Source organism: Aquarana catesbeiana, linkage group LG06, assembly GCF_042186555.1.
Source record: "Aquarana catesbeiana isolate 2022-GZ linkage group LG06, ASM4218655v1, whole genome shotgun sequence".
NCBI lineage: Eukaryota > Metazoa > Chordata > Amphibia > Anura > Ranidae > Aquarana > Aquarana catesbeiana.
In genome coordinates, this window is record NC_133329.1 from 141,609,977 (window position 1) to 141,634,533 (window position 24,557).

At 42.0% G+C, this 24,557-nt stretch overlaps 1 protein-coding gene across 1 annotated transcript in view; it reads left to right on the plus strand.

Moving 5' to 3' along the window:
- Positions 1–24,557, plus strand: part of TMEM130 (transmembrane protein 130) — a 98,096-nt gene that overhangs the window by 10,811 nt on the left and 62,728 nt on the right. Inside the window, exons 2-4 of the mRNA XM_073590995.1 lie at positions 6,406–6,711; positions 17,624–17,795; positions 22,761–22,921. Of these exons, the coding sequence (XP_073447096.1) occupies positions 6,406–6,711; positions 17,624–17,795; positions 22,761–22,921 (639 nt within the window). The remainder of the gene's footprint in view (positions 1–6,405; positions 6,712–17,623; positions 17,796–22,760; positions 22,922–24,557) is intronic.

The window sequence follows — 24,557 nt, forward strand, 5'->3', positions numbered from 1 at the left end:
AGTTTTTTTTTTACTTTTTTTTTTTCACAAAATTGTCATATTAGCAGGTTATTTCTCACACACCGCATATGCATACCACAAATTACACCCCAAAACACATTCTGCTATTACTCCCGAGTATGGCGATACCACATATGTGAGACTTTTACACAGCGTGGCCACATACAGAGGCCCAACATGCACGGAGCACCTTCAGGCGTTCTGGAGTACCCAGGCCAATTCTGACATTTCTCTCCTACATGTAAAAATCATCATTTATTTGTTAGAAAATTACATAGAACCCCAAAACATTATATATGTTTTTTTTAGCAAAGACCCTAGAGAATACAATGGGGGTCATTGCAACTTTTTATCTCGCACGGTATTTGCGCAGCAATTTTTTTAACGCGTTTTTTGGGAAAAAAAACAGTTTTGTGCTTAAAAAAAAAACAAAACAGTAAAGTTAGCCCAATGTTTTTGCATAATGTGAAAGATGAAGTTATGCCGAGTAAATAGATACCCAACATGTCACCTTTCAAAATTGCACGTGCTTGTGGAATGGCGCCAAACTTCGCTACTCAAAAATCCCCACAGGCGATGCTTTAAAATTTTTTACTGGTTACATGTTTTGAGTTACAGAGGAGGTCTAGGGCCAAAACTATTGCTCTCGCTCTACCGATCGCAGCGATACCTCACATGTGTGGTTTGAACACCGTTTTCATATGTGGGCGGGACTTACGTATGCATTCGCTTCTGCATGCGAGCACACAGGAACAGGGGCGCTTTAAACTTTTTTTTTTTTATTGTTCATTTTACTTTATTTATCTTAGTTTGACGCTTTTTCCAAAAAAAATTTTTTTTGACCACTTTTATTCCTATTACAAGGAATGTAAACATCCCTTGTAATAGGAATATGACATGACAGGTCCTCTTTACAGTGAGATATGGGGTCAATAAGACCCCACATCTCACCTCTAGGCTGGGAAGCCAGAAATAAAAAAAAAAAAAAAAAAAAAAAAAGATCCTGGCTTCGATCGTAGCGGTGAGTCGGTAGAAGCACCGGAGGGCGGCGGGAGGGGGGGACGTCCCCTCTTGCCTCCGATAAGAACGATCAAGCAGTGGAGTGCACAAAAGGTTTGCCAGAACCGGGACACAAAATAACTACCCCTGTCCGAGACAATCACCTTGGGTAGCCTATGTAAGCGAAAGATGAAGCCACAAACTCAGGGTAGCACAAGACAACAGGTTTTTGCGTCTCCCATAGAGGGTTTGCCCAGGCCAAGGCTCTCTCAGAAAGCAAAGATATCACAAAACCTACTTTGCTTCTGTCCGTGGGAAACGCCTGGGTCAGCATCTCAAAGTATATCTCAACCTGGTTGAGAAACCCTCTGCATTGGAATGGATCGCCCCCAAATCGCTGGGGAAGCGAACAAGACATACCTCTTATAGAGGTGATACTTAAGGTGGGTGCCTGCATAGAGACTGGAGCAGCAGCAGGGTTGGCCTGCAATATAGGTTGTACCGGGGCGGCCACAGTGGGAGATTCCAGGTTAGCCGTGCAACTCAGGAGCGCTTGTAACGCCATGGCGAACTGATTCATGTGGTGATCCAGTTCATTCAATCTGGAAAAAATATTACAAACAAGTGGATGTTGCATCTTCTGAATTCATGGCCTTCGCCTACTGTCAGAGACCATTAAATCAGACCGAGACAGAAGTACAGTTAAATCACACTTGTTTAACCACTTGACCACTGGGCACTTAAACCCCCTTAATAACCAGACCAATTTTCAGCTTTTGGTGCTCTCACATTTTGAATGACAATTACTCAGTCATGCAACACTGTATCTATATGAAATTTTTGTCCTTTTTTTCACACAAATAGAGCTTTCTTTTGGTGGTATTTAATCACCGCTGGGTTCTTTATTTTTGCGCTATAAAAGAAAAAAGACCGAAAAATCTGTAAAAAAAATGAATTTTTCTTCATTTCTGTTATAAAATTTTGCAAATTAGTAATTTTTATTCATATATTTTGGCCAAAATTTATACCGCTACATATCTTTGGTAAAAATAACCCAAATCGGTGGATATTATTTAGTTTTTGTGAAAGTTATAGAGTCCAAAAACTATGGTGCCAATATCTGAAAATTGATCACACCTGAAGTACTGACGGCCTATCTAATTTCTTGAGACCCTAACCTACAAATACCCCCCAAATGACCCATTTTTGGAAAGAAGACATTCCAAGGTATTTAGAAAGATGCATGTTGAGTTTTTTGAAGTTGTCATTTTTTCCCACAATTCTTTGCAAAATCAAGTTTTTTTTTTACTTTTTTTTTTTCACAAAATTGTCATATTAGCAGGTTATTTCTCACACACCGCATATGCATACCACAAATTACACCCCAAAACACATTCTGCTATTACTCCCGAGTATGGCGATACCACATATGTGAGACTTTTACACAGCGTGGCCACATACAGAGGCCCAACATGCACGGAGCACCTTCAGGCGTTCTGGAGTACCCAGGCCAATTCTGACATTTCTCTCCTACATGTAAAAATCATCATTTATTTGTTAGAAAATTACATAGAACCCCAAAACATTATATATGTTTTTTTTAGCAAAGACCCTAGAGAATACAATGGGGGTCATTGCAACTTTTTATCTCGCACGGTATTTGCGCAGCAATTTTTTTAACGCGTTTTTTGGGAAAAAAAACAGTTTTGTGCTTAAAAAAAAAACAAAACAGTAAAGTTAGCCCAATGTTTTTGCATAATGTGAAAGATGAAGTTATGCTGAGTAAATAGATACCCAACATGTCACCTTTCAAAATTGCACGTGCTTGTGGAATGGCGCCAAACTTCGCTACTCAAAAATCCCCACAGGCGATGCTTTAAAATTTTTTACTGGTTACATGTTTTGAGTTACAGAGGAGGTCTAGGGCCAAAACTATTGCTCTCGCTCTACCGATCGCAGCGATACCTCACATGTGTGGTTTGAACACCGTTTTCATATGTGGGCGGGACTTACGTATGCATTCGCTTCTGCATGCGAGCACACAGGAACAGGGGCGCTTTAAACTTTTTTTTTTTTATTGTTCATTTTACTTTATTTATCTTAGTTTGACGCTTTTTCCAAAAAAAATTTTTTTTGACCACTTTTATTCCTATTACAAGGAATGTAAACATCCCTTGTAATAGGAATATGACATGACAGGTCCTCTTTACAGTGAGATATGGGGTCAATAAGACCCCACATCTCACCTCTAGGCTGGGAAGCCAGAAATAAAAAAAAAAAAAAAAAAAAAAAAAGATCCTGGCTTCGATCGTAGCGGTGAGTCGGTAGAAGCACCGGAGGGCGGCGGGAGGGGGGGACGTCCCCTCTTGCCTCCGATAAGAACGATCAAGCAGTGGAGCAGCCGCTATGATCATTCTTTTGGTGTAGGGAATCGCCAGCTAAAAAAGTTGATATCTGAATGATGCCTGTAGCTGCACCCATCATTCAGATATCCCCGCACAAAGTCAAGGACGTCGTATGACAGCCGGCGGGCGGGAAGTGGTTAAAACGCATTTTTTTTTTTTAACACAAAGTTGTCCATTTATACAATATTTCTAACACATAACATGTACATACCAAAAATGACACCCCAAAATAGATTCTCCTCCTCCTGAGTACGGCGATACCACATGTGTGAGACTTCCACAGCCTGGTCACATAGAGAGGCCGAGTACAGCCGAGTATGGCTGAGCATGGCAGAGTATGGCTGAGCATGGCAGGGTATCGTCGAGTATGGCTGGGTATGGCAGGGTATGGCAGAGTATTGCGGGGTATTGCAGAGTATTGCGGGGTATTGCAGAGTTTGGCGGGGTATTGCAGAGTATGGCGGGGTATTGCAGAGTATGGCTGAGCATGGCTGGGTATGGCTGATTATGGCAGGGTATTGCAGGGTATCGCCAAGTATGGCTGATTATGGCAGGGTATTGCAGGGTATCGCCAAGTATGACTGGGTATGGCTGGGTATCACTGAGTAATGCAGAGTATGGCTGGGTATTGCAGAGTACTGCGGGGTATTGCGGGGTATTGCAGGGTATTGCGGAGTATTTCAGAGTATTGCTGGATATTGCAGGGTATTACACAGTATTGTGGGGTATTGCAGAGTATTGTAGAGTATTATGGGGTATTGCAGAGTATTGCGGGGTATTGCAGAGTATTGCGGGGTATTGCAGAATATTGCAGAGTATTGCGGGGTATTGCAGAGTATTGCAGAGTATTGCGGGGTATTGCAGACTATTGTAGGGTATTGCAGAGTATTGCACAGTATTGCGGGGTATTGCAGAGTATTGTGGGGTATTGCAGAGTATTGCAGGGTATTGCAGAGTATTGCAGGGTATTGCAGAGCATTGTGGGGTATTGCAGAGTATTGTGGGGTATTGTGGGGCATTGCAGAGTATTGCAGAGTATTGCACAGTATTGTGGAGTATTGCACAGTATTGTGGGGGTATTGCAGAGTATTGCACAGTGTTGCGGGGTATTGCACAGTATTGTGGGGGTATTGCAGAGTATTGCACAGTATTGTGGGGGTATTGCAGAGTATTGCACAGTATTCTGGGGCATTGCAGAGTATTGAAGGGCATTGCAGAGTAGTGCAGGGCATTGCAGAGCATTAGGGATGGCTGAGCATGGATGGATGGATGGCTGGATGTCACTGTGCAGCGCTGTGGGCACTACACATCCAGCCCACAGCGCTACTGCCATCCATCCATCCCCCTCTCCGCTCACAGAGTACTGATTGGTACACAGAGGGGAGGAGAGGAACCGGCGTCATCTCATTTGACAGAGCGATCACAAGTTAAACGGCCGCGATCCAGAGGACCCGGCAGTCATGGATGTGTTCGGGTGCGCACCCCAGGGGGCGCGCGAGAGGGGAATTGTGGGAAGACGTCATAGTACGCCCTCCCAGAGTTAGGCAACCGCCCTGCAGCCATCATTCGGCTATGGGCCGGTTGTTAAGTGATTAATAATAAAAGTAAAAAGAACAAATTTAGTGAAAACATAGCCAAAGTTCAGTAACTGGAACGGATAGTCAGCCAAGCCAGAAGTCAGGGATCGATGTAGTGGAACAGCAAGCAGGATCTGGAGCCAGAAGGGATGTCAGCAAAGCCAGTCTTTAAACAGGAACACAGGAGAAAGTTTCTTCTGATGTTGACCAAGGCGAAGGCAGAGCTCCTCTGGACTGGACTGCTTAAGTAGACAGGACTGACGAGCAGGATATCATCAACAGCTGAGTAACTGTGGAGAGAGATGGGAGCTGGCAATTAGCCAACAGCTGAGTGGCCAACTCAGAGGCAGAAGGGCTCAGCCCAGCCCTGACAACTACAAGGGCTAAATGCTTCTTAATGTTTAGGGTATCAGTAACAGAGACTTTTACCTTGTTATGCTGCTGCAGAACAACATTTTTATGTATTGCAGATTACCTTCCCTTAGAAGGTAATCTGCAAGGGTAACTCCTGGAAGTCGCACATCTGTCCTACTACAATGAATGGAGTGGCAACCTCAGCCTGAACTCTGACCAGGCCACGCCCGTGCAAGCAAAGCAATAGGTTGCAGCACGGTGGTGCGGCAAATGTAGGGTTAAAACTTAGCCTAAAGCAAAGTACACACCAGTAGTTTTTTTTTCGTTCAACCCAGCGGGGCTGCCACTGACACAATCCTTGCTACAGCAGCCAGGAACGCATGTAAATCTGACTGTATACTGAGTGGCAACCCCTCGAAACCCCAGAACCCTCCCCATGCGACCCCCCTCCCATTAATGTTTCTTGGGTGCCTGGGACGCCCATGGCAGGTGTCTCTGGGTAAAGGGGAGGGAGATCAGTGAATCTCCATTCTTCTCTAGCTAGTAAGAACTCAGAAACTACAAAGAAACAGGTGCAAACACCTAGTGTATTACCAAAAATAATATATTGGAAAATGTAAAACCTTCCAGTCCTGTCCTACTGTGGAGGACCCCTAAATGCTGGGAGTGACTGCTTTTTCTAGTAAGAAGCGACATATATTACATCACAATAAAGTTTAGTGAAAAAAATGTAAATATTAAAATTAAACTCAAGCACCTAAAAACCCCCTCAAAATTTTTGAGCGCCTCTGTTACCGCGTACACATGAGCATTAACACATGTGCTGGGGACACCTACATACAAAAATTGTCTGATGTATATTTACTCTATATTTAAATTTGACAATATATTGCATTTGTGTGCTCAAAAATTTACTTTAGTGTATAGATGAGAGATCACGCTGTCTCACTCTCTGTGGCTTTGTTTTTAAATTCATGACAACATCTACTTAAGTTACACAACCATGCGATGGTACAGATTAGCTTTTTCTCTGATGTCCTGTTTCAGTTCCTCATTTTCTGTATTTTTAGATAAATCCTACATCCTGAAGATGACATCAGATGGTCCAATAACCTCAGGTGCCCTGGCTACTGTCAATGCCAGTTTGGGGATATCGAATGATGGCATGATTCTTATTGCAGACCCCAGACTTTATCATTTCCACTGGATCTACTCTCCGCTACTGCTCAGCCACCGCGAAGAGAATGACACCAGTTCTGCCTTGACGCTTCAATGTAATAGCCCAGGAAATTACCCGGTTTCAGTCTGGGTAACTGAGAAGAGTTGCCCCTCGTGTGAGCCAATTGCTAGGAACACTACAGAACTCCAAGTGACAAGTAAGCACCGTTGACTTATCAAAGAAGTGATTTTAACATTCCATCATAATGTTCTAGCTGGTGGAGCGCTATAGTTGTCACTTACCATCAAGCCGCTATTCCAGCCTCATGCATAAAAGTGTCTGAAGGGAGATAATTCCTTGTTGGCAGCAGCAACCAATCTGTCTCTTCCTTTCCTGGGTCAGTCTAGATCTGGGCTTTTCAAATCTAGCCAGCTGTAAGGTTTTATCAGACCCACTGATGTAAGAGAGGACAATGATAGGGACCCCAATGTAAGAGGGACACTAATGCGGACCTTAATGTAAGGGGGACTCTGATTATTATTATTATTATAGCACCCACAGTTTGCACAGCGCTTTACAACGTGAGGGCAGACAGTACAGTTTAAATAAAGTTCAATACAGGAGGAATCAGAGGGCCTTGCTCATTAGAGCTTACAATCTGAAAGGGGGTACAAGTATAAATGGTGTAGTAGCGCGCTGTCACCTAGTGATAAGAATAAATAATGTATAGCTGCTGCAGTCACTAGATGTGTTCCGACATCCACAGTAAGCCCCCCGTTCACATCGGGGCGATTTGACATGTCAAATCGCATGCCAAATGACAGCCTATTGCCGGCAATGGCACCGTTCGAATCCGTGCGACGCCGACTTTGCGGCGCCACACCGATTTCCAAAAGTAGTTCCTGCACTACTTTTGCCTTTCAAATCGCCCCCTGAACTCTCAATGAAATGCGGATTTGAAATCGTGTAAATTCAGCTGAATTTGCACAATTTCAAACCCACCTCCAATGCGAATGTACCCTAAATCAATATGACATTATATGATCGCGCTGCCTCAATAACAAAATAAGGTGATGATTGAAAAATGACAATACATTACTAAAAAAATAAACATTTCATATAGATAAAGTGCCAGTGCAAAGTATATACTGTATCAGTGAACACAATATAAAATAATAAACAGGGCTATAAAAGTCCACTTGTAATTGAATTTGAATGATGAATCTTCTAATTAATTGTGTAATTGAACAAGTCTCTATTCAGAAAAAACACAGTGTTTTGCCAGTTTCCAACTTGTGCTCCTTTCACCAGGTGAAGTACAAGCTCACCTTCATTATAGACCCCAAAAGGGTCAACTAAGCATGTAGACAGATCTATCTGATGGACCAGATACTGGAGCTCAGGTTCCTTTAAAAGCGTTAGGGTTCCCTTTCCAAAATGGCTCCACACAGCTCACAAGCAGGTCATAGGCAACAAATTAGACAGCCTCCAATAGTGCAGGGATAATAGGGAAACCCTCCAGATGACGCCACGTGCATTGGTTGCATAACGCGTAGAGGTTGAGCATGGCGGGGGGGGGTATTCACTGGATCACATGGGATGCTGGATGTTTATTACATGCTTGTTTTTATCAAATAAATGTGATTGCATTTTATGAAGCGGGGTCTGTGCGGTTTGTTGAACCTAGTAACCCAGGTACTGCACTATTTAAGGCCGCCCTTTTCTATTTTGTTAGTTGACCCCTTTTGGGGTCTGGAAATTGGCAAAACATTCTGTGTTTTTTCTTGTGAAGCAGTTTACTGAATAGAGACTTTCTTAATTGCACAATTAATTATAAGATTCATCATTCAAATTCAATTATAAGTGGACTTTTATAGAACTGTTTATTATTTTATAAGTGTGTTCACTGATATACTTTGCACTGGCACTTTATCTATATGAAATGTTTATATTTTTAATTATTTATTGTCATTTTTCAATCATTACCTTATTTTGTTATAGAGGCAGCACAATCACATAATTTCATATTAATCTAAAAGGGGGGGACCATGATGTAAGAGGGGAATCTGATGAAAGGGGGATTTCGATGTAAGGGGCACTCTGATGTAAGGGGGACTTTAATGGGGACTCTGATTTAAGTGGTGGGCTCAAGTTTGATCAAAATGTCTTTGCTTTGTTTACTGAGTTTTTTTTCTAAATTATTTCATTTTGATTGCAAAATCAGTAAAATGTATTAATTTCAACTTAATTTGTTCATTCATAAAACTGATTTTATTTCCGGCCGATGAATAATTGTAAGATATATGATATGGCCCTCCTACTAAAAAGTTTGTATACCCCTGATGTAGAGTATATAAGAATAGAACAGAAAATGACTACTTATAAGCTATAGCATATAGAAAATAATAAGCTAGTACCAGCACAAGAGGAACATTTTATTTGTTCAGGTTAGAACATCATCTAGTTATTAGTGCAAGGACCAAACCAAGTTGGTACCGGGGATCCTCTGACGTTTGTATTATGACATAGTTACAGTTTGGTTGAAAAAAGACACAAGTCCATCCAGTTCAACCCACAGAAAAAAAAACCCCAAAAAAACACAAACACAAATAGAAAATCTCCAAAGACACAGTCCTATACCCACAGTTGATCCAGAGGAAGAAAAAAAAAAAAACAATAAAGAATGAGCCAATTTGCTCCAGCGGGGAAAAAATCCTTCCTGATCCCCCCAGGCAATCAGATCGGATTTTCTATGGTGCTTGTTAACACCTGTGCATCTCTCTTCCGTATGTTTTAGGCTCTTTCACACGGACGTGTCCGTGTACGGAGCCCGCTCTGCTCAGCGGGGGATGGCTCCATGGATCTCCACTGAGCAGGAAGATGACAGGTCTGTCTCTGCACACTGTGCAGGGATGGACCTGTCAGAGCGCCGCTCTCCTCTATGGGGGATCGGATGAAGATGGACCGTAGAGTCCGTCGTCACCCAATCCGATCCGCAGATGGATGGAAAAGTAGGTTTTTCCTCTGTCACACTTTTTCGGATCGGAGCGGGTCGGATGTCAGCGGACATGTCACCACTGACATCCGACACTCCATAGAGATCTATGGAGGGTCCATTCAGGTTCGCCTAAAAAACTGACAGGCGGACCTGAACGGACAGTCCGTGTGAAAGAGGCCTTAGAAAATAATACAGGTACATGTGTGACAGGGCTTGGTTTGCTGCAGCCTTTGATATAGTCATTGCTCAGGAGTTGAAGAGAAGTGGATACAACTTGTGTTATTCTTGTTCAGGAGGGGCCTTCCGGCATCTTTCATGATCTATTTTCACTGTTGTACTTTAATAAACACATGTATCTTGCATCTGGTTTGCATGTGTTTTACATTGCAGATAATTGAAAATGTGCATTTTATGAAAAGTCAAGGGTTGGTCTACCCCTTTCACCACTAACACCTTACTAGTGATCCTTAAACATCATGTGTGGGCTTAGTAAGCAGCTAAAGCAGAACTAAACTCTCTCAATCAACATTAAAATGGTTGTAAGGCTTCATTCTGTGCATTAAAGTAGTTGTAAACCCTTACATATACTTAGTTAAGTGACTGGCCTCAGGTGATATACTGAGATGAAACAAATCTGCCTACATAAGTTGTACCTGTTTATCTGCAGTCTTCTCTTCTCTACATCTGTTCAACGTCCAGAATTTTTTAAAGCTTGTCTGAGCTTACAGAAAACAGGCAGGGGGCAGGAAGCTGAAATTACACACTTCAGCTGGAGGTCCCTCCCCTGTCACCATTTTTCTCTTTGTGTCAGTGAAAACTTGTCAGAAGTGATTCATGCTGATAGCAGAGGAACAACACAGCAGACAGAAATGACAATTAGTGCTCTGAATTGAGAGAAGTACATACTATAGAGGGATATGCTTTGTTCAAATTGTATGTCTTAGGTTTACAACCGCTTTAGGGTAAAAAACACTCCACTGACTAGCCCCCCCAATCCCTAAACACTCACATGGCTCCTCTCACTCAACCAGCACTGTCCCGTCGGCAGCCCTGCTCTTCTCTCTTCCTCTCCTCACAGGAGATAGGCTTCTGCTGATGTAGGTCAAATCATGTGAGGAGGCAGCGCGGGCGTGGCCGGGTCATGCTGTGTGTATCTATGGACGCACACAGCCCCCTCAGGAGCATGTCCACACAAGTGCTCCCTCAGCAGTTGACTTGTTGAGGGAGCACTCATAAGAAGGAGTGGAGAGGGGCAGGGGACTTCAGAAGAAGAGGTAAGGGACCGCTCTGTGCAATACCTTTGCACAGAGCTGGTAAGTTTAACATCTTTTTTATTTTAATGTAACAAAAAAAGCTCTTACAAATTACAATCACTTTACCTATTTTAATACTTACACTGCTATCCTTAATAAATAAATGGGAAGGTATATTATATTTACTTGTTTTAAAGCTTTTTATGCATTTCTTTAGTTGCTTCCTGGTTTCTGGTCTACACCAAAATGATGTCATACATCCCAGGAGTCTTTAAGGGCATTTTTTTTTCTTTCAGTGGGAGGAGGGGTTTTCTCAGTTAAGCACACTCTACTGTCTGCATACCCGAGCTAAGGGCAGATGGATTCCAGGAAGAAAATGCTATATTAAAATCATCTCCCCTTACTCAAGATGGCAGAAAAGCTTGGTGGGTGTTTTTCGAGGTGATTTCTCAACAAGTTAAAGCATGGAGATATAGATAGAAGGGCTAGTTTGCTTTGAATTTAAAAAATTGATTAAGTAGCATTTTCAGTTTGTGGTGCTCAGATACAGTTAATTTCCGCTCTAATTGTTGTAGACTTTAATTTTACATCATTTTTTAAATAGATAAGAGATTGCATGGATGAACAGAAAATTTTGGAAACTCAAGCCAGTTGAAGAACACTGATCACTTTATTAGCCTTGCATTTTCCCAAACCACATTGCAATCGCACTGCGTATGCGATCTGTTTCGGGAGTCAATACAAAGTTAATGACACAGCAAACAGATCACAAATGCAGTGCGATTAGCCTGCACTGGATTGCATGGTACAAAATGGCCATATGATTGCGTCTTTGGTGCGATGCAGTGCGATTTGAGCCCATTAAAAATGAATCACATGTGAATACGGCGTGGTTCGTGTGCGCTTCACATGCGGGTTATAGTGTGAACTGGGGCTTAGTGTGTGATATAAAACTTTGGATTGGGGCTCAACAATGCATGACAAACATGACAAGACTACCAAAGCCCTGAAGAAGTGGTCTTCAGGGCTTTGGTAATGTTGTCATTGTTTTAAAAAACACTATGACCAACAGATTTACTTAGAGCTCTAAAGAATTGGGAACCTAAATCCCCTGAAACGTGTTGACTATGTTTTATGTCATACACTAATAAAGTGATCATTTTCTCCAATGAGCTAGAATTTCCAACTGGCTGGAATTTCCAAGACATAGTTACATAGTTACATAGTTACATAGTAAGTGAGGTTAAAAAAAGACACAATTCCATCAAGTCCAACCTATATGTGTGATTATATGTCAGTATTACATTATATATCGCTGTATGTTGCAGTTGTTCAGGTGCTTATCTAATAGTTTTTTGAAACTTTTGATGCCCCCCCCCCGTGGAAATCACCACCTGTGGAAGGGAATTCCACATCCTTGCCGCTCTTACAGTAAAGAACCCTCTATGCAGTTTAAAGTGGTTGTAAACCCTTACAGACCACTTTGACCTACAGGTAAGCCTAGATTAAGGCTTACCTGTAGGTCCAAGAAATATCTCCTAAACCTACACGGTTTAGGAGATATTTGCAAAAAGACAGGCATGCGCCATAGACAGCGGCGCGCAGGTGAACTGAGCATCCCGCTGCTAACGGCGATATGCCATTAGTGGCGGCTCCCATGCGCATGCGCGGGAGTGAAGTCATCGCGGCTCCGGCCAATCACAGTGCCGGAGCCACGATACCAGGAAAGAAGATGGATGCTCCATAGCAGAGGGGACAGCGGTGACATCGCAGGCTCCTGTGTCAGGTAAGTGACATATAATGGGCTACTATGCGATGCATAGTAGCCCATTATGCTTTACCTTTGCAGGGAAACAAAGAGGAAGTAAACCCATCAGAGTTTACTTCTTCTTTAAGGTTAAACCTCTTTTCTTCTAACTTTATTGAGTGGCCACGTGTCTTATTAAACTTCCTTCTGCAGAAAAGTTTTATCCCTATTGTGGGGTCACCAATATGGTATTTGTAACTGGAAATCATATCCAGAGAGAATAAGTTCAGTGCTCGCAACCTTTCTTCATAACTAATATCCTCCAGACCCTTTATTAGCTTTGTTGCCCTTCTTTGTACTAGCTCCATTTCCAGTACATCCTTCCTGAGGACTGCTGCCCAGAACTGGACAGAATACTCCAGGTGAGGCCGGACCAGAGTCTTGTAGAGTGGGAGAATTATCGCTTTATCCCTGGAGTTAATCCCCTTTTTAATGCATGCCAATATTCTGTTTGCTTTGTTAGCAGCAGCTTGGCATTGCATGCCATTGCTGAGCCTATCATCTACTAGGACCCCCAGGTTCACCCCCTAGTGAGTAGATTGCATTCATATTTTTTGCCACCCAGATGCATTATTTTACATTTTTTTCTTTTAAACCTCATTTGCCATGTAGTTGCCCACCCCAAATATTTGCTCAGATTTTCTTGCAAGGTTTCCACATCCTGCTGAGAAGTTATTGCCCACCTTAGCTTAGTGTCGTCCGCAAATACAGAGATTGAGCTGTTTACCCCATCCTCCAGGTCGTTTCTGAACAAATTAAACAGGATTGGTACCAGCACAGAACCCTGGGGGACCCCACTTTCCACCCCTCACCATTCCGAGTATTCCCCATTTTTCACAACACTCTGAACTCGCCCTTTTAGCCAGTTTTTAATCCATGTACTCACCCTATGGTCCATGCCAAGGGATCTTACTTTGTACAGTAAATGTTTATGGGTAAGTGTGTCAAATGCTTTTGCAAAATCCGGATACTCCATGTCTACGGGCCTTCCTTTATCTAGATGGCAGCTCACCTCCTCATAGAATGTTAATAGATTGGTTTGGCAAGAATGATTCTTCATGAATCCATGCTGATTACTGCTAATGATACAGTTTTCATTACTAAAATCTTGTATATAGTCCCTTATCATCCCCTCCAAGTGCTTGCATACTATTGATGTTAGGCTTACTGGTAAATTGTAATTCCCAGGGATGTATTTTGGTCCTTTTTTAAATATTAGTGCTACATTGGATTTTCTCCAATCGGCTGGTACCATTCCAGTCTGTAGACTGTCAGTAAAAATTAGGAACAATGGTCTGGCAATTACTTGACTGAGTTCCCTAAGTACCCTAGGGTGCAAGCCATCTGGGCCCACTGATTTTTTAATGTTAAGTTTCCCAAGTCTATTTCTAATTCTGTCCTCTGTTAGCCATGAGGGTGCTTCCTGTGATGTGTCATGAGGACAAACACTGCAGTTTTGGTTACTGAAGCCCCCCAATTCCCTCGTGAAGAATGAGGAGAAGAATAAATTCATTACCTTCGCCATCTCCCCATCCTTTGTAACCAGATGTCCTTCCTCATTCTTTATGGGACCAATATGGTCTGTCCTCCCTTTTTTACTGTTTATATACTTAAAGAATTTCTTGGGATTTTTTTTGCTCTCCTCCCCTATGTGTCTTTCGTGTTCTACCTTAGCCACCGTAATTGCACCCTTACATATCTTGTTGCATTCTTTGTAAAGTCTGAATGCTGGTGATGATCCCTCAGCCTTGCATTTTTTGAAGGCCTTCTCCTTTTGCTTTTATATGCATTTTTACATTAGAGTTAAGCCATCCAGGACTTTTGTTCTCTCTTTTAATTTTTTTCCCAATGGGATGCACTGGCTAATGCCCTTATTTAACCACTTGACAACAGGGCACTTAAACCCCCTTCCTAACCAGACCAATTTTCAGCTTTCGGTGCTCTCACATTTTGAATGACAATTACGGTACTCAGTCATGCAACACTGTAGCCATATGAAATTTTGTCCTTTTTTTCATACAAATAAAGCTTTCTTTTGGTGGTATTTAATCACCGCTGGTTTTTTATTTTTTGCGCTATAAATCAAAAAAGACTGAAAATTCGGTAAAAAAAAATCTTTGTTTCTGTTAAAATTTATTGCAGAGTAGTATTGGCGAGTATTGGCACAGTATTGGCAGAGTATTGGCGAGTATTGGCAGAGTATTGCAGGGTATTGCAGAGTATTGCAGGGTATTGCAGGGTATTGCAGAATATTGGCAGAGTATTGCACATTATTGCAGAATATTGGCAGAGTATTGCACATTATTGCAGAGTATTGCACATTATTGCAGAGTATTGCACAGTATGGGCACAGAGCAGCACTGTGGGCACTACAGATCCAGCCCACAGCTCTGCTAAAAATGATCTCTCCCCCTCTCCCCTCACACTGTACAGATCGATACAGAGAGGGGAGGGAGGAACCGGTGTCATGACATGACGCCGGTTTGTTTACAAGTGATTTGACGGAGCGATCACGTGGTAAACGGCCGATACAAGCAGCCATTTAGCGAAATCCGTGATGCGCCGGGTCTTCCAGAACCAGCGGTCACGGATGTTTGCGGGAGCGCACCCCAGGGGGCGCGTGAGAGCAATATTCTGGGAGGACGTCCATGGACGCCCTCCTAGAATAAGCCGACCGTGCTGTAGCTGTCTTTCGGCTATGGCCCGGTCGACAAGTGGTTAATATGCTCTTAAAGCAAACCCATCTCTCTCCTCTGTGTTTTTTTTTTAAAGATTTTATCCCAATTTATATCTTCTAGCAAGGTTCGTTGTTTAGGGAAGTTGGCTCTTTTGAAATTCAGTGTCTTTGTGTTCCCCTTGTGTTTCCTATTTGTGTGATTTATACTGAAGCCAATTGACCTGTGATCACGGTTTCTTAAATTTCACTGTATTTCCACATCCGTGTTCAGGTCTGTATCGATGGTAATCAGTAGATCTAGTAGATCACGCCTTGTTTCTAGTTGGTGCGTCTACCATCTGACCCATGAAATTGTCCTTCAAGACATTTAGGAACTGGTGAGCCTTATGCCGCGTACACACGAGCGGACTTTATGGCAGACTTTGCCCAGCTGACTTTTCGACGGACTTTATGACGGACTTTCCGAATGAACGGACTTGCCTACACACAATCCACCAAAGTCCGTCGAATTTGTACGTGATGACGTACGACCGGACTAAAACAAGGAAGTTCATAGCCAGTAGCCAATAGCTGCCCTAGCGTGGCTTTTTGTCCGTCGAACTAGCATACAGACGAGCGGACTTTTCGACCGGACTCGAGTTCGACGGATAGATTTAAAACATGTTTCAAATCTAAGTCCGTCCAACTTTTGAGAAAACAAAGTCCGCTGGAGCCCACACACGATCGAATTGTCCGCCGAAATCCCGTCCGCCGGGCTAAGTCTGCCGTAAAGTCCGCTTGTGTGTACGCGGCATTAGACGAATGCCTGGTTCCCTCCACCCAGTCTATGTCTTAATAATTAAAATCCCCCATTATGATAACACTTCCCATCTTTGCTGCTAATCCAAATTGTGATAGGAGGTCTGTCTCCCCCTCCTCCCTCAGGTTAGGGGACCTATAGCATACTCCCAGTATTTTCCCCTTAACTTCATCCCTTTGGAGCCCTACCCATAAGGATTCCACCTCCTCCCTAGCTCCCTTATTGATGTCATCTCTCACATTCACTTGTACATTGTTCTTGATATATAGGCATACCCCTCCCCCTTTTTTACCCTCTCTATCTCTGCGATAACGGGAATACCCTTGAATGGTTGCCAGGCAATCATGAGAGCTGTTGAACCAGGTCTCTGAAATTCCCACAAAATCTAAATCCTCCTCGTTCAACAGTATCTCTAGTTCACCCATCTTGTCCGCCAGGCTCCTGGCATTGGTGAACATGCCATGTAGCTTAGACCGGTCACATACTGTCCTCTTATTGGGTGTTCCGAGATTGCAAATAGGACTTGTTACTATACCTACCTTGGGTTTATGTGCTTTAGTCAACCTACCACTAATGCCCCCAATACTACCCTCTGGAATATGTTAATTGCTGACTATCTCTACCTCTGGACCCTACCCCCCATCGCCTAGACTTCTTAGTCACTCACAGTGCTCCTCACCTACCTCTACAATCTTCATGAACTTGAAGGGACCAACTCCATTGACCCTCACTGAGTTGAGTCTCCACAGACCCACCCACCACTGACAAGGTCCAGCAATGGCCCTCGCATATGCTACAAAGCTTAACCACTTCATGCAAAATCACGTACCCGTATAAATAAATAAATAAGGAAAAATAATAATTTTAAAGTGATCCCATCCCTCACGTGCATATGTAAGTTGTGTTCGCAAATGTAAACAGTGTTCAAATCACACGTGTAAGGTATCGCCGTGATTGTTAGAGCGAGAGCAATAATTCAAGCAAAAGACCTCCTCTGTAACTCTTAACTGGTAACCGTTAAAAAATGTTAATCGTAGCCAATGAGATTTTTAAGTACTGTAGTTTGTCGCCATTCCACGAGTGCGTGCAATCTTAAAGTGTAACATGTTAGGTATCTATTTACTCGGCGTAACATCATCTGACACAATATGCAAAATAATTCGGCTAACTTTACTGTTTAGTTTTTTTTTTTTTAATTCAGTGAAGTGTATTTTTTCCCAAAAAATTGCATTTGAAAGACCGCTGCGCAAATACCGTGTGACATAAAATATTGCAAGGACCGCCATGTTATTCTGTAGGGTCTTTGCTAAAAAAAATATATATATATATATAATGTTGGGGGGTTCTAAGTAATTTTCTAGCAAAAAATACTGATTTTAACTTGTAAACAACAAGTGTCAGAAATAGGCTTGGTCTTGAAGTGGTAATTCATCAGGGTGCTTGTTATATTACCATATTGTAATGTAATGGCTCTTCCTCAAGATCTTCTTTAATTGTTTTGGAAGCTATCACCACTGGTGTGAAGCACTGCTTAAGAAACTGGTACCCAACTGATGCAAGCAAAAGTTTAACAAAACTTTTTTTTGCCCACACAGAAGACATTGTAGGACATTTCACAGCATTACAGCCACAAGCCAATGGCACATCCTTAAGCAATGGCACCTTCCTGGCCACTAACAGCACGGTGAAATTACTGTTCTCTCTTCAAGACCCAAGTGACTTCTTCAAGTCAGCCGAGTTGAGCTACACATGGAACTTTGGAGATAGGTATACTTAATGAACTGTAATAATTACTAATTTTGTGTTTACAACTTACCATTTAGTTATTTTCCCTCTCATTTTTACACACCTGAAGTTTTATTAGTATGCCAAGGTGTTTAGCAGGGTATTCTGGGTTAAATAGCCATTATTAAAATGTAGTGGTTTCCATTTCAGATATTTTTTTGCCAATTCTGCAATAGACCCTGCAATAGGACCTACTGTATATGATGTCCTTGAGTAGGCGATATATGCAGAAGCTGGCAGTAAGACCATCCAGGACAATGCTGTCACCTGGCCTGCTAATGCACTGTATACCCTATGCCAATATTTGATTGCAGTGTTGTGTCCCTGCTCCAAAGCCTCTCTCAAGGCCACTTACTCCAGGGTCCAGGCCTCCACACCCCCCCTTTCACTGTAGAGAAAGGAATTTAAGGCCAGATAATGCTTCCAGCTGCATTTACAAAAAGCTTTATTAACAAGTGGAACGTCCCCTATTTCTCTCCACTGGCATGTTTTGCCAGTTGGGTGGCGTGTCTCTGCCACTTATTGAATTAAAACTTTTGAATAGGCAGCTGGAAGCAGTGTGCTTCCTTAAAGTGGAACTTTAATCAGAAAATGAGGTCTTGCCAGATCACTTCAGGCTGGCCCCTTTTGCAGATATAGCTATGTTAAACATTAAATATAAGTGTCTTTACTGTTTAAAATCCAGTAACACACTGGGGTAGATTTACTAAAACTGGAGCACTCAGAATCTGGTGCATCTGTGCATGTTAACCAATCAGCTTCTAACTTCAGCTTGTTCAATTAAGATTTTGCAATAAAACCTGGAAGCGCATTGGTTTCTATGCTGAGCTGTATCAGATTATGCACTCTCCAGTTGTAGTAAATAACCCCCACTGTCTCACCCTGCTCTGCACATACTCAGTTGTTCTCCATTTTTGGCATTGTGCTGAAAATCAGAGCCACTAAAGGTCGATCTGCTGACTGCCTAAAGATTTACTGCCATTCAGGGGCTCTGGACTTCAGCAAAATGGCAGCCTCCAGCAAGAAGAGACAAGAGCAATGCTGGGGGCAATTTACAGCACACGCTGATTTTGGTAGCATAATTATTAATGTGGAAAATGTATGTGACCTTGTTAAAGAACATTCTTTTTTTATAAAGTTGTTATGGGTAATGTTCCCCTTTAAATTTCTATATCCCTATACCATTGTTTGAAAAAGACTGTACAGTTGTGCTCAAAAGTTTGTATATCCTTGGAGAATTGATAATATACAGTATGTAACATTTTTACCCACTTTAATACTGGACACTTTTACCCCCTTCTTGCCTAGGCCAATTTTCAGCTTTCAGTGGTGTCACACTTTGAATGACCTTTGCGCAGTCATGCAGTCAACAAACTTATTGCCCTGTCGTATATACAGTATAGTGGAATTTTTTTTATTTTTATTTTTATATAACTAATAGCAGTGATCAACGACTTATAATGGGACTGCGATAGTGCGGCGGTGCTAACTGACGCAATCTGACATTAACTTACGCTGGGGGGGGAGCTGGCTAACTGCCACTGACATCACCAGTGACACTAATACAGGGATCAGTGCTAATATGCACTGTCCTTGTACTAATGACAGTGGCTTGGAAGGTGTTAACATCTAGGGCACACAAGGGGTTAAATGTGTGCCTAACTATGTGTAATGTGTGTAAAGTGTGCTGCTTTTACCAACTGATCTCTAAGTCTCTCATCCCTGCTTTGCAGGGATGAGAAACATAGAGATCATTCTGTGTATAGAGCTCTGTATTGAATATCAATACAGGGCTCTTGGCTGTGAATGTACACAGCTGATCAGCACGTCCCAACCATGAATCATAGGCCAGGACTTTCTGAGAAGCTCCCGCTATGTACAAATACAGTTGGAGCCGTTCGGGAGGGGTGTGCATGCGCGCGTCCTGAACCTGCAAGTAGGCGATCGCTAAGTGGTTAAAAAGGAGCCAAACAACTATGTAATAATAAATGGTTTTACATGATCATTGTCTTTAAATAAAAGACAGTTTTTTGGCATGATCAGTCATATTTTCAAGATCAATGCCAAACTTTCACCATTTCTGCCAGGGCATGCAAACTTTTAAACACAACTGTATACTAGGGTTAGGTCAAGATACCATTACCTGATTTTGGCAAATAATTTTTTTGTCCTTATGAGATTTGGTCATACATATATGTATTGTGAACTAGGAGATCCTGTCATTTGGCATACTACAGTATCTCACATTTTTGTAAATATTTCATTATATAATTTCATGTGACCACAATGAAGTAATTACACTTTGCTACAATGTAAAGTTGTGAGTGTACAGCTTGTATAACAGTGTAAATTTGCTGTCCCCTTAAAATAACTCAACACACAGCCATTAATGTCTACACTGCTGGCAACAAAAGTGAGTACACCCCTAAGTGAAAATGTCCAAATTGGGCCCAAAGTGTCAATATTTTGTGTGGTCACCATTATTTTCCAGCACTGCCTTAACCCTCTTGGGCATGGAGTTCATTTGAGCTTCACAGGTTGCCACTGGAGTCCTCTTTTTCTCCTTCATGACAACATCACGGAGCTGGTTGATTTTAGAGACCTTGCGCTCTTCCACCTTCCGTTTGAGGATGCCCCACAGATGCCCAATAGGGTTTAGGTCTGGAGACATGCTTCTCCAGTCCATCACCTTTACTCTCAGCTACTTTAGCAAGGCAGTGGTCATCTTGGAGGTGTGTTTAGGGTAGTTATCATGTTGGAATGCTGCCCTGCGACCCAGTTTCCGAAGGGGGGGGGATCATGTTCTGCTTCAGTATGTCACCGTAAATGTTGGCATTCATGGTTCCCTCAATGAACTGTAGCTTCCCAGTGCTGGCAGCACTCATGTATCCCCAGACTATGACACTCCCACCACCATGCTTGACTGTAGGCAAGATACACTTGTCTTTGTACTCCTCACCTGGTTGCCGCCACACATGCTTGACACCATCTGAACCAAATAAGTTTATCTTGGTCTCATCAGACCACAGAACATGGTTCCAGTAATCCATGTCCTTAGTCTGCTTGTCTTCAGCAAATCGTTTGCAGGATTTCTTGTACATCATGTTTAGAAGAGGCTTCCTTCTGGGACAACAGTCATGCAGACCAAGTTGATGCAGTGTGTGGTGTATGGTCTAAGCACTGACAGGCTGACCCCCCACCCTTTCAGTCTCTGCAGCAATGCTGGCAGCACTCATACATCTATTTCCCAAAGACAACCTCTGGATATGATGCTGTGCACTTGCACTCAACTTCTTTGGTTGACCATAGTGAGGCCTATCCTGATTTGAACCTGTCCTGTTAAACCGCTGTATGGTCTTGGCCACTGTGCTGCAGTTAAGTTTCAGGGTCTTGGCAATCTTCTTATAGCCTAGGCCATCTTTATGTAGAGCAACAATTCTTTTTTTCAGATCGTCAGAGAGTTCTTTGCCATGAGGTGCCCTGTTGAACTTCCAGTGACCAGTATGAGAGAGTGAGAGTGATAACACCAAATTTAACACACCTGCTCCCCATTCACACCTGAGACCTTGTAACACTAACCAGTCACATGACACCGGGGAGGTAAAATGGCTAATTGGGGCCAATTTGGACATTTTCATTTAGGGGTGTACTCACTTTTGTTGCCAGCAGTTTAGACATTAATGGCTGTGTGTTGAGTTATTTTGAGGGGACAGCAAATTTACACTGTTATACAAACTGTACACTCACTACTTTACATTGTAGCAAAGTGTCATTTCTTTAGTATTGTCACATGAAAAGATATAACAAAATATTTACAAAAATGTGAGGGGTGTACTCACTTTTGTGAGATACTGTAGATCTTCTTCTAGATCTTAAAGTGGAACTTTACCCATAACATCTTGATAAAAAATAATGTTCTTTAGCAAGGAACATCCATTCCACATTAATAATTATGCTACCAAAATGATTGTGTGCTGTAAATTGTCTCCAGCATTGCTCCTGTTTCTTCTTGCTGAAGGCTACCATTTTGCTGAAGCCCAGAGCCCCTGAACCGCAGTAAATCATAAAGTGGAACTAAACCCATCGATTTAGCAGTTTCAAAAAAGTTACATTCCTGGAATGCCAGGATTGCTAACTGTCACATTTGCTTGTTTCCTCAATCAAACTGTCTAACCATCAAATGGCTGGTGTCATAACTGATCACATGTGTAGCATCATGGCAGTTGCAGATCAAACAGAAGCAGCTTCCTTGGCTGTAAAGAATAAGAGGGTTTAATTCCACTATAAGGCTGTCAGCAGATCGGCCTCTACAAATTCAGCAGTGCCTATAAATGGAGAGCAACTGAGCATGTGCAGAGCAGGCGTAGACAGTGTATTACTGGATTTTAAACAGTATAGACACTTATTTTTAATGTTTTACATAGCTATACCTGCAAAAGGGGCCAGCCTGAAGTGATCTAGCAGGACTTAATTCTCTAACCAAAGTTCCACTTTAAGAGGATAAAAAGTTGCATAATGATGACATTAATAGTTGTATCACCTGAATTATATCAAGTAGAAAAAAATTTGAGAAGGGATGTGATTTTTCATACATACAATATGGGCCAGTTAAGAGTAAATTAGGTCCAACACAACTTAGCCTGGCCATTAACTACTCTATATAGTATATTATTCTTCCTATTATTGGTATACAGGATTTATATAGCGCAGTGTGCGCAGCGTTTAACAAAATGAAGGCAGACAGTACAATTACATTACAATTTGGTACAAGAGGAATCAGATATATGGTCAATAATGATGTGCTACTGGATACTAGTACAAGTATGAGAGAATGATGCTTACTGTATGTCTACCACCTGTCTCTGTTGGCAAGCCCATCCACTCAATAAATATACAGTAGGTAATACTACTTTCTTTTGGATACTGATTGTCTGTATTTGTCCTCAGCACCACAGTGAAGACATCAGAGCCCTTTGTCTATTACAGCTACTCTAAACCAGGGAACTACAACTCGTCACTCCAAGTCACCGCTCATCTCCACGACTCCCAATATGAATGGCACCTTCGGACAAAAACAGGGCATTTCAAGGACATACTAATATTACAAGGTGCTCATTTTTAAAAATGGTTACATAGATATTTGAGTTAGATGTACTAATTATTTAATGGAAACCTCTCATTAGACAAATATGGAGGCTGCCACTATTACTACTCCTTCTGCAATGGTTAGTTACCTAGCTGTCTTATTCCGATAGTTATTTTCCCTTTTCTGAAACAAATGTCTGGTATTACAGATATGCCTGTTTGATCTAGGTCAGTGACTCAAACTTTATTAAACCCAGTTAGTCAGTGTAGTAGCCAGACGGCTAGCATCTTCAGAAGGGGTTGACAGTGGCAGTCCATATGCTTCTCTGTGTGATGTAGATGTATAGTAGATGTAAATCCTAAGTGGACAACACTTTAGTTTGCTAAATCACTGCGTATCATTGTCAAATGCCATTTTTTTCCAGTCAAATACTGTTTTCATATTTTTCATCCTTTTTTTGCATCTCAGTGCTGCTAATCGCTTCCAACCTCTTTAAGCCACTTCTTGTTTACAGGCTCTCACTCACTATCATTGGCTGTATGCCATGCCCACAAAATGCTTGTTGGCAGGACCATCCATCAAAGGTGCATGCAAACAGGGTGACAATGCAAGAGTAATATTGGGAGACAATTGTCACTCCGTAATAGAAAGTGCCTAAGCAAAGTCTTTCATGGCAGGATCATCAGATTTTCTTCTTTATCATTATTTTTAATTCAAGGCATGTATAGGTTTGTACAGAGAACCTCAAATGATATACTTAGAAATGGTTACACTGAGAGTATCAGTTGCAAAAAATTTATTTCCATAGGAATGTATAGGTGTTACAGAGGTCAGTATAAAACTGGGTACACATGGCTTGTTTTGTTTTTGTTCAGCCAAGGGGGCTGAAAAAAAAAATCCAACAGGATACTGCATGAACACAAGCGAGGTGGATACAGGAATCTCCACCACCAGGGCATTTTATTCTGACAGCGGGGACTCTCCGCTGCCAGAATACACTGATCAGTGCTGCAATTGATTGGCTGCAAACCGCTGATCAAAGAAGGTTTTCCAGTGGGTTCATTCGACGAAAGCTGATCTGACAATCAGCTTCTGATGAACAGGGAGGGCTAAACACAGATTGAAATTCGGCTGGTTCCTGCTAAACAGGATGAATTTTGATCCATGTATTCTCAGGTTTAGTGTGGTGGTGATGCTCCTAGGTTAATAGTTGCTATCATGATTGGATAGTATCCCATGGTTCCCAAAATACAATGGGTTTTCCAAATAGACAGTTGTTTCCTTTCAAATACGCTTAAGTGCCTTGAAAAGATATTCATACCCCTTTCAATTTTCCACCTGTGAAATTGAGTCCACCCGTGTGTAATTTTATCTCAGTATAAATACATTTGTTCTGTGAAGCCCTCAGAGGTTTGTTAGAGAACCTTAGTGAACAAACAGCATCATGAAGGCCAATGGACACACCAGACAGGTCAGGGATAAAGTTGTGGAGAAATTTAAAGCAGGGTTAGGTTATAAAAAAAATATCCCAAGCTTTGAACATCTCACGGAGCACTGTTCAATCCATCATCTGAAAATGGAAAGAGTGTGGCACAACTGCAGACCTACCAGGACATGGCCATCCATCTAAACTGACAGGCTGAGCAAGGAGATTATTA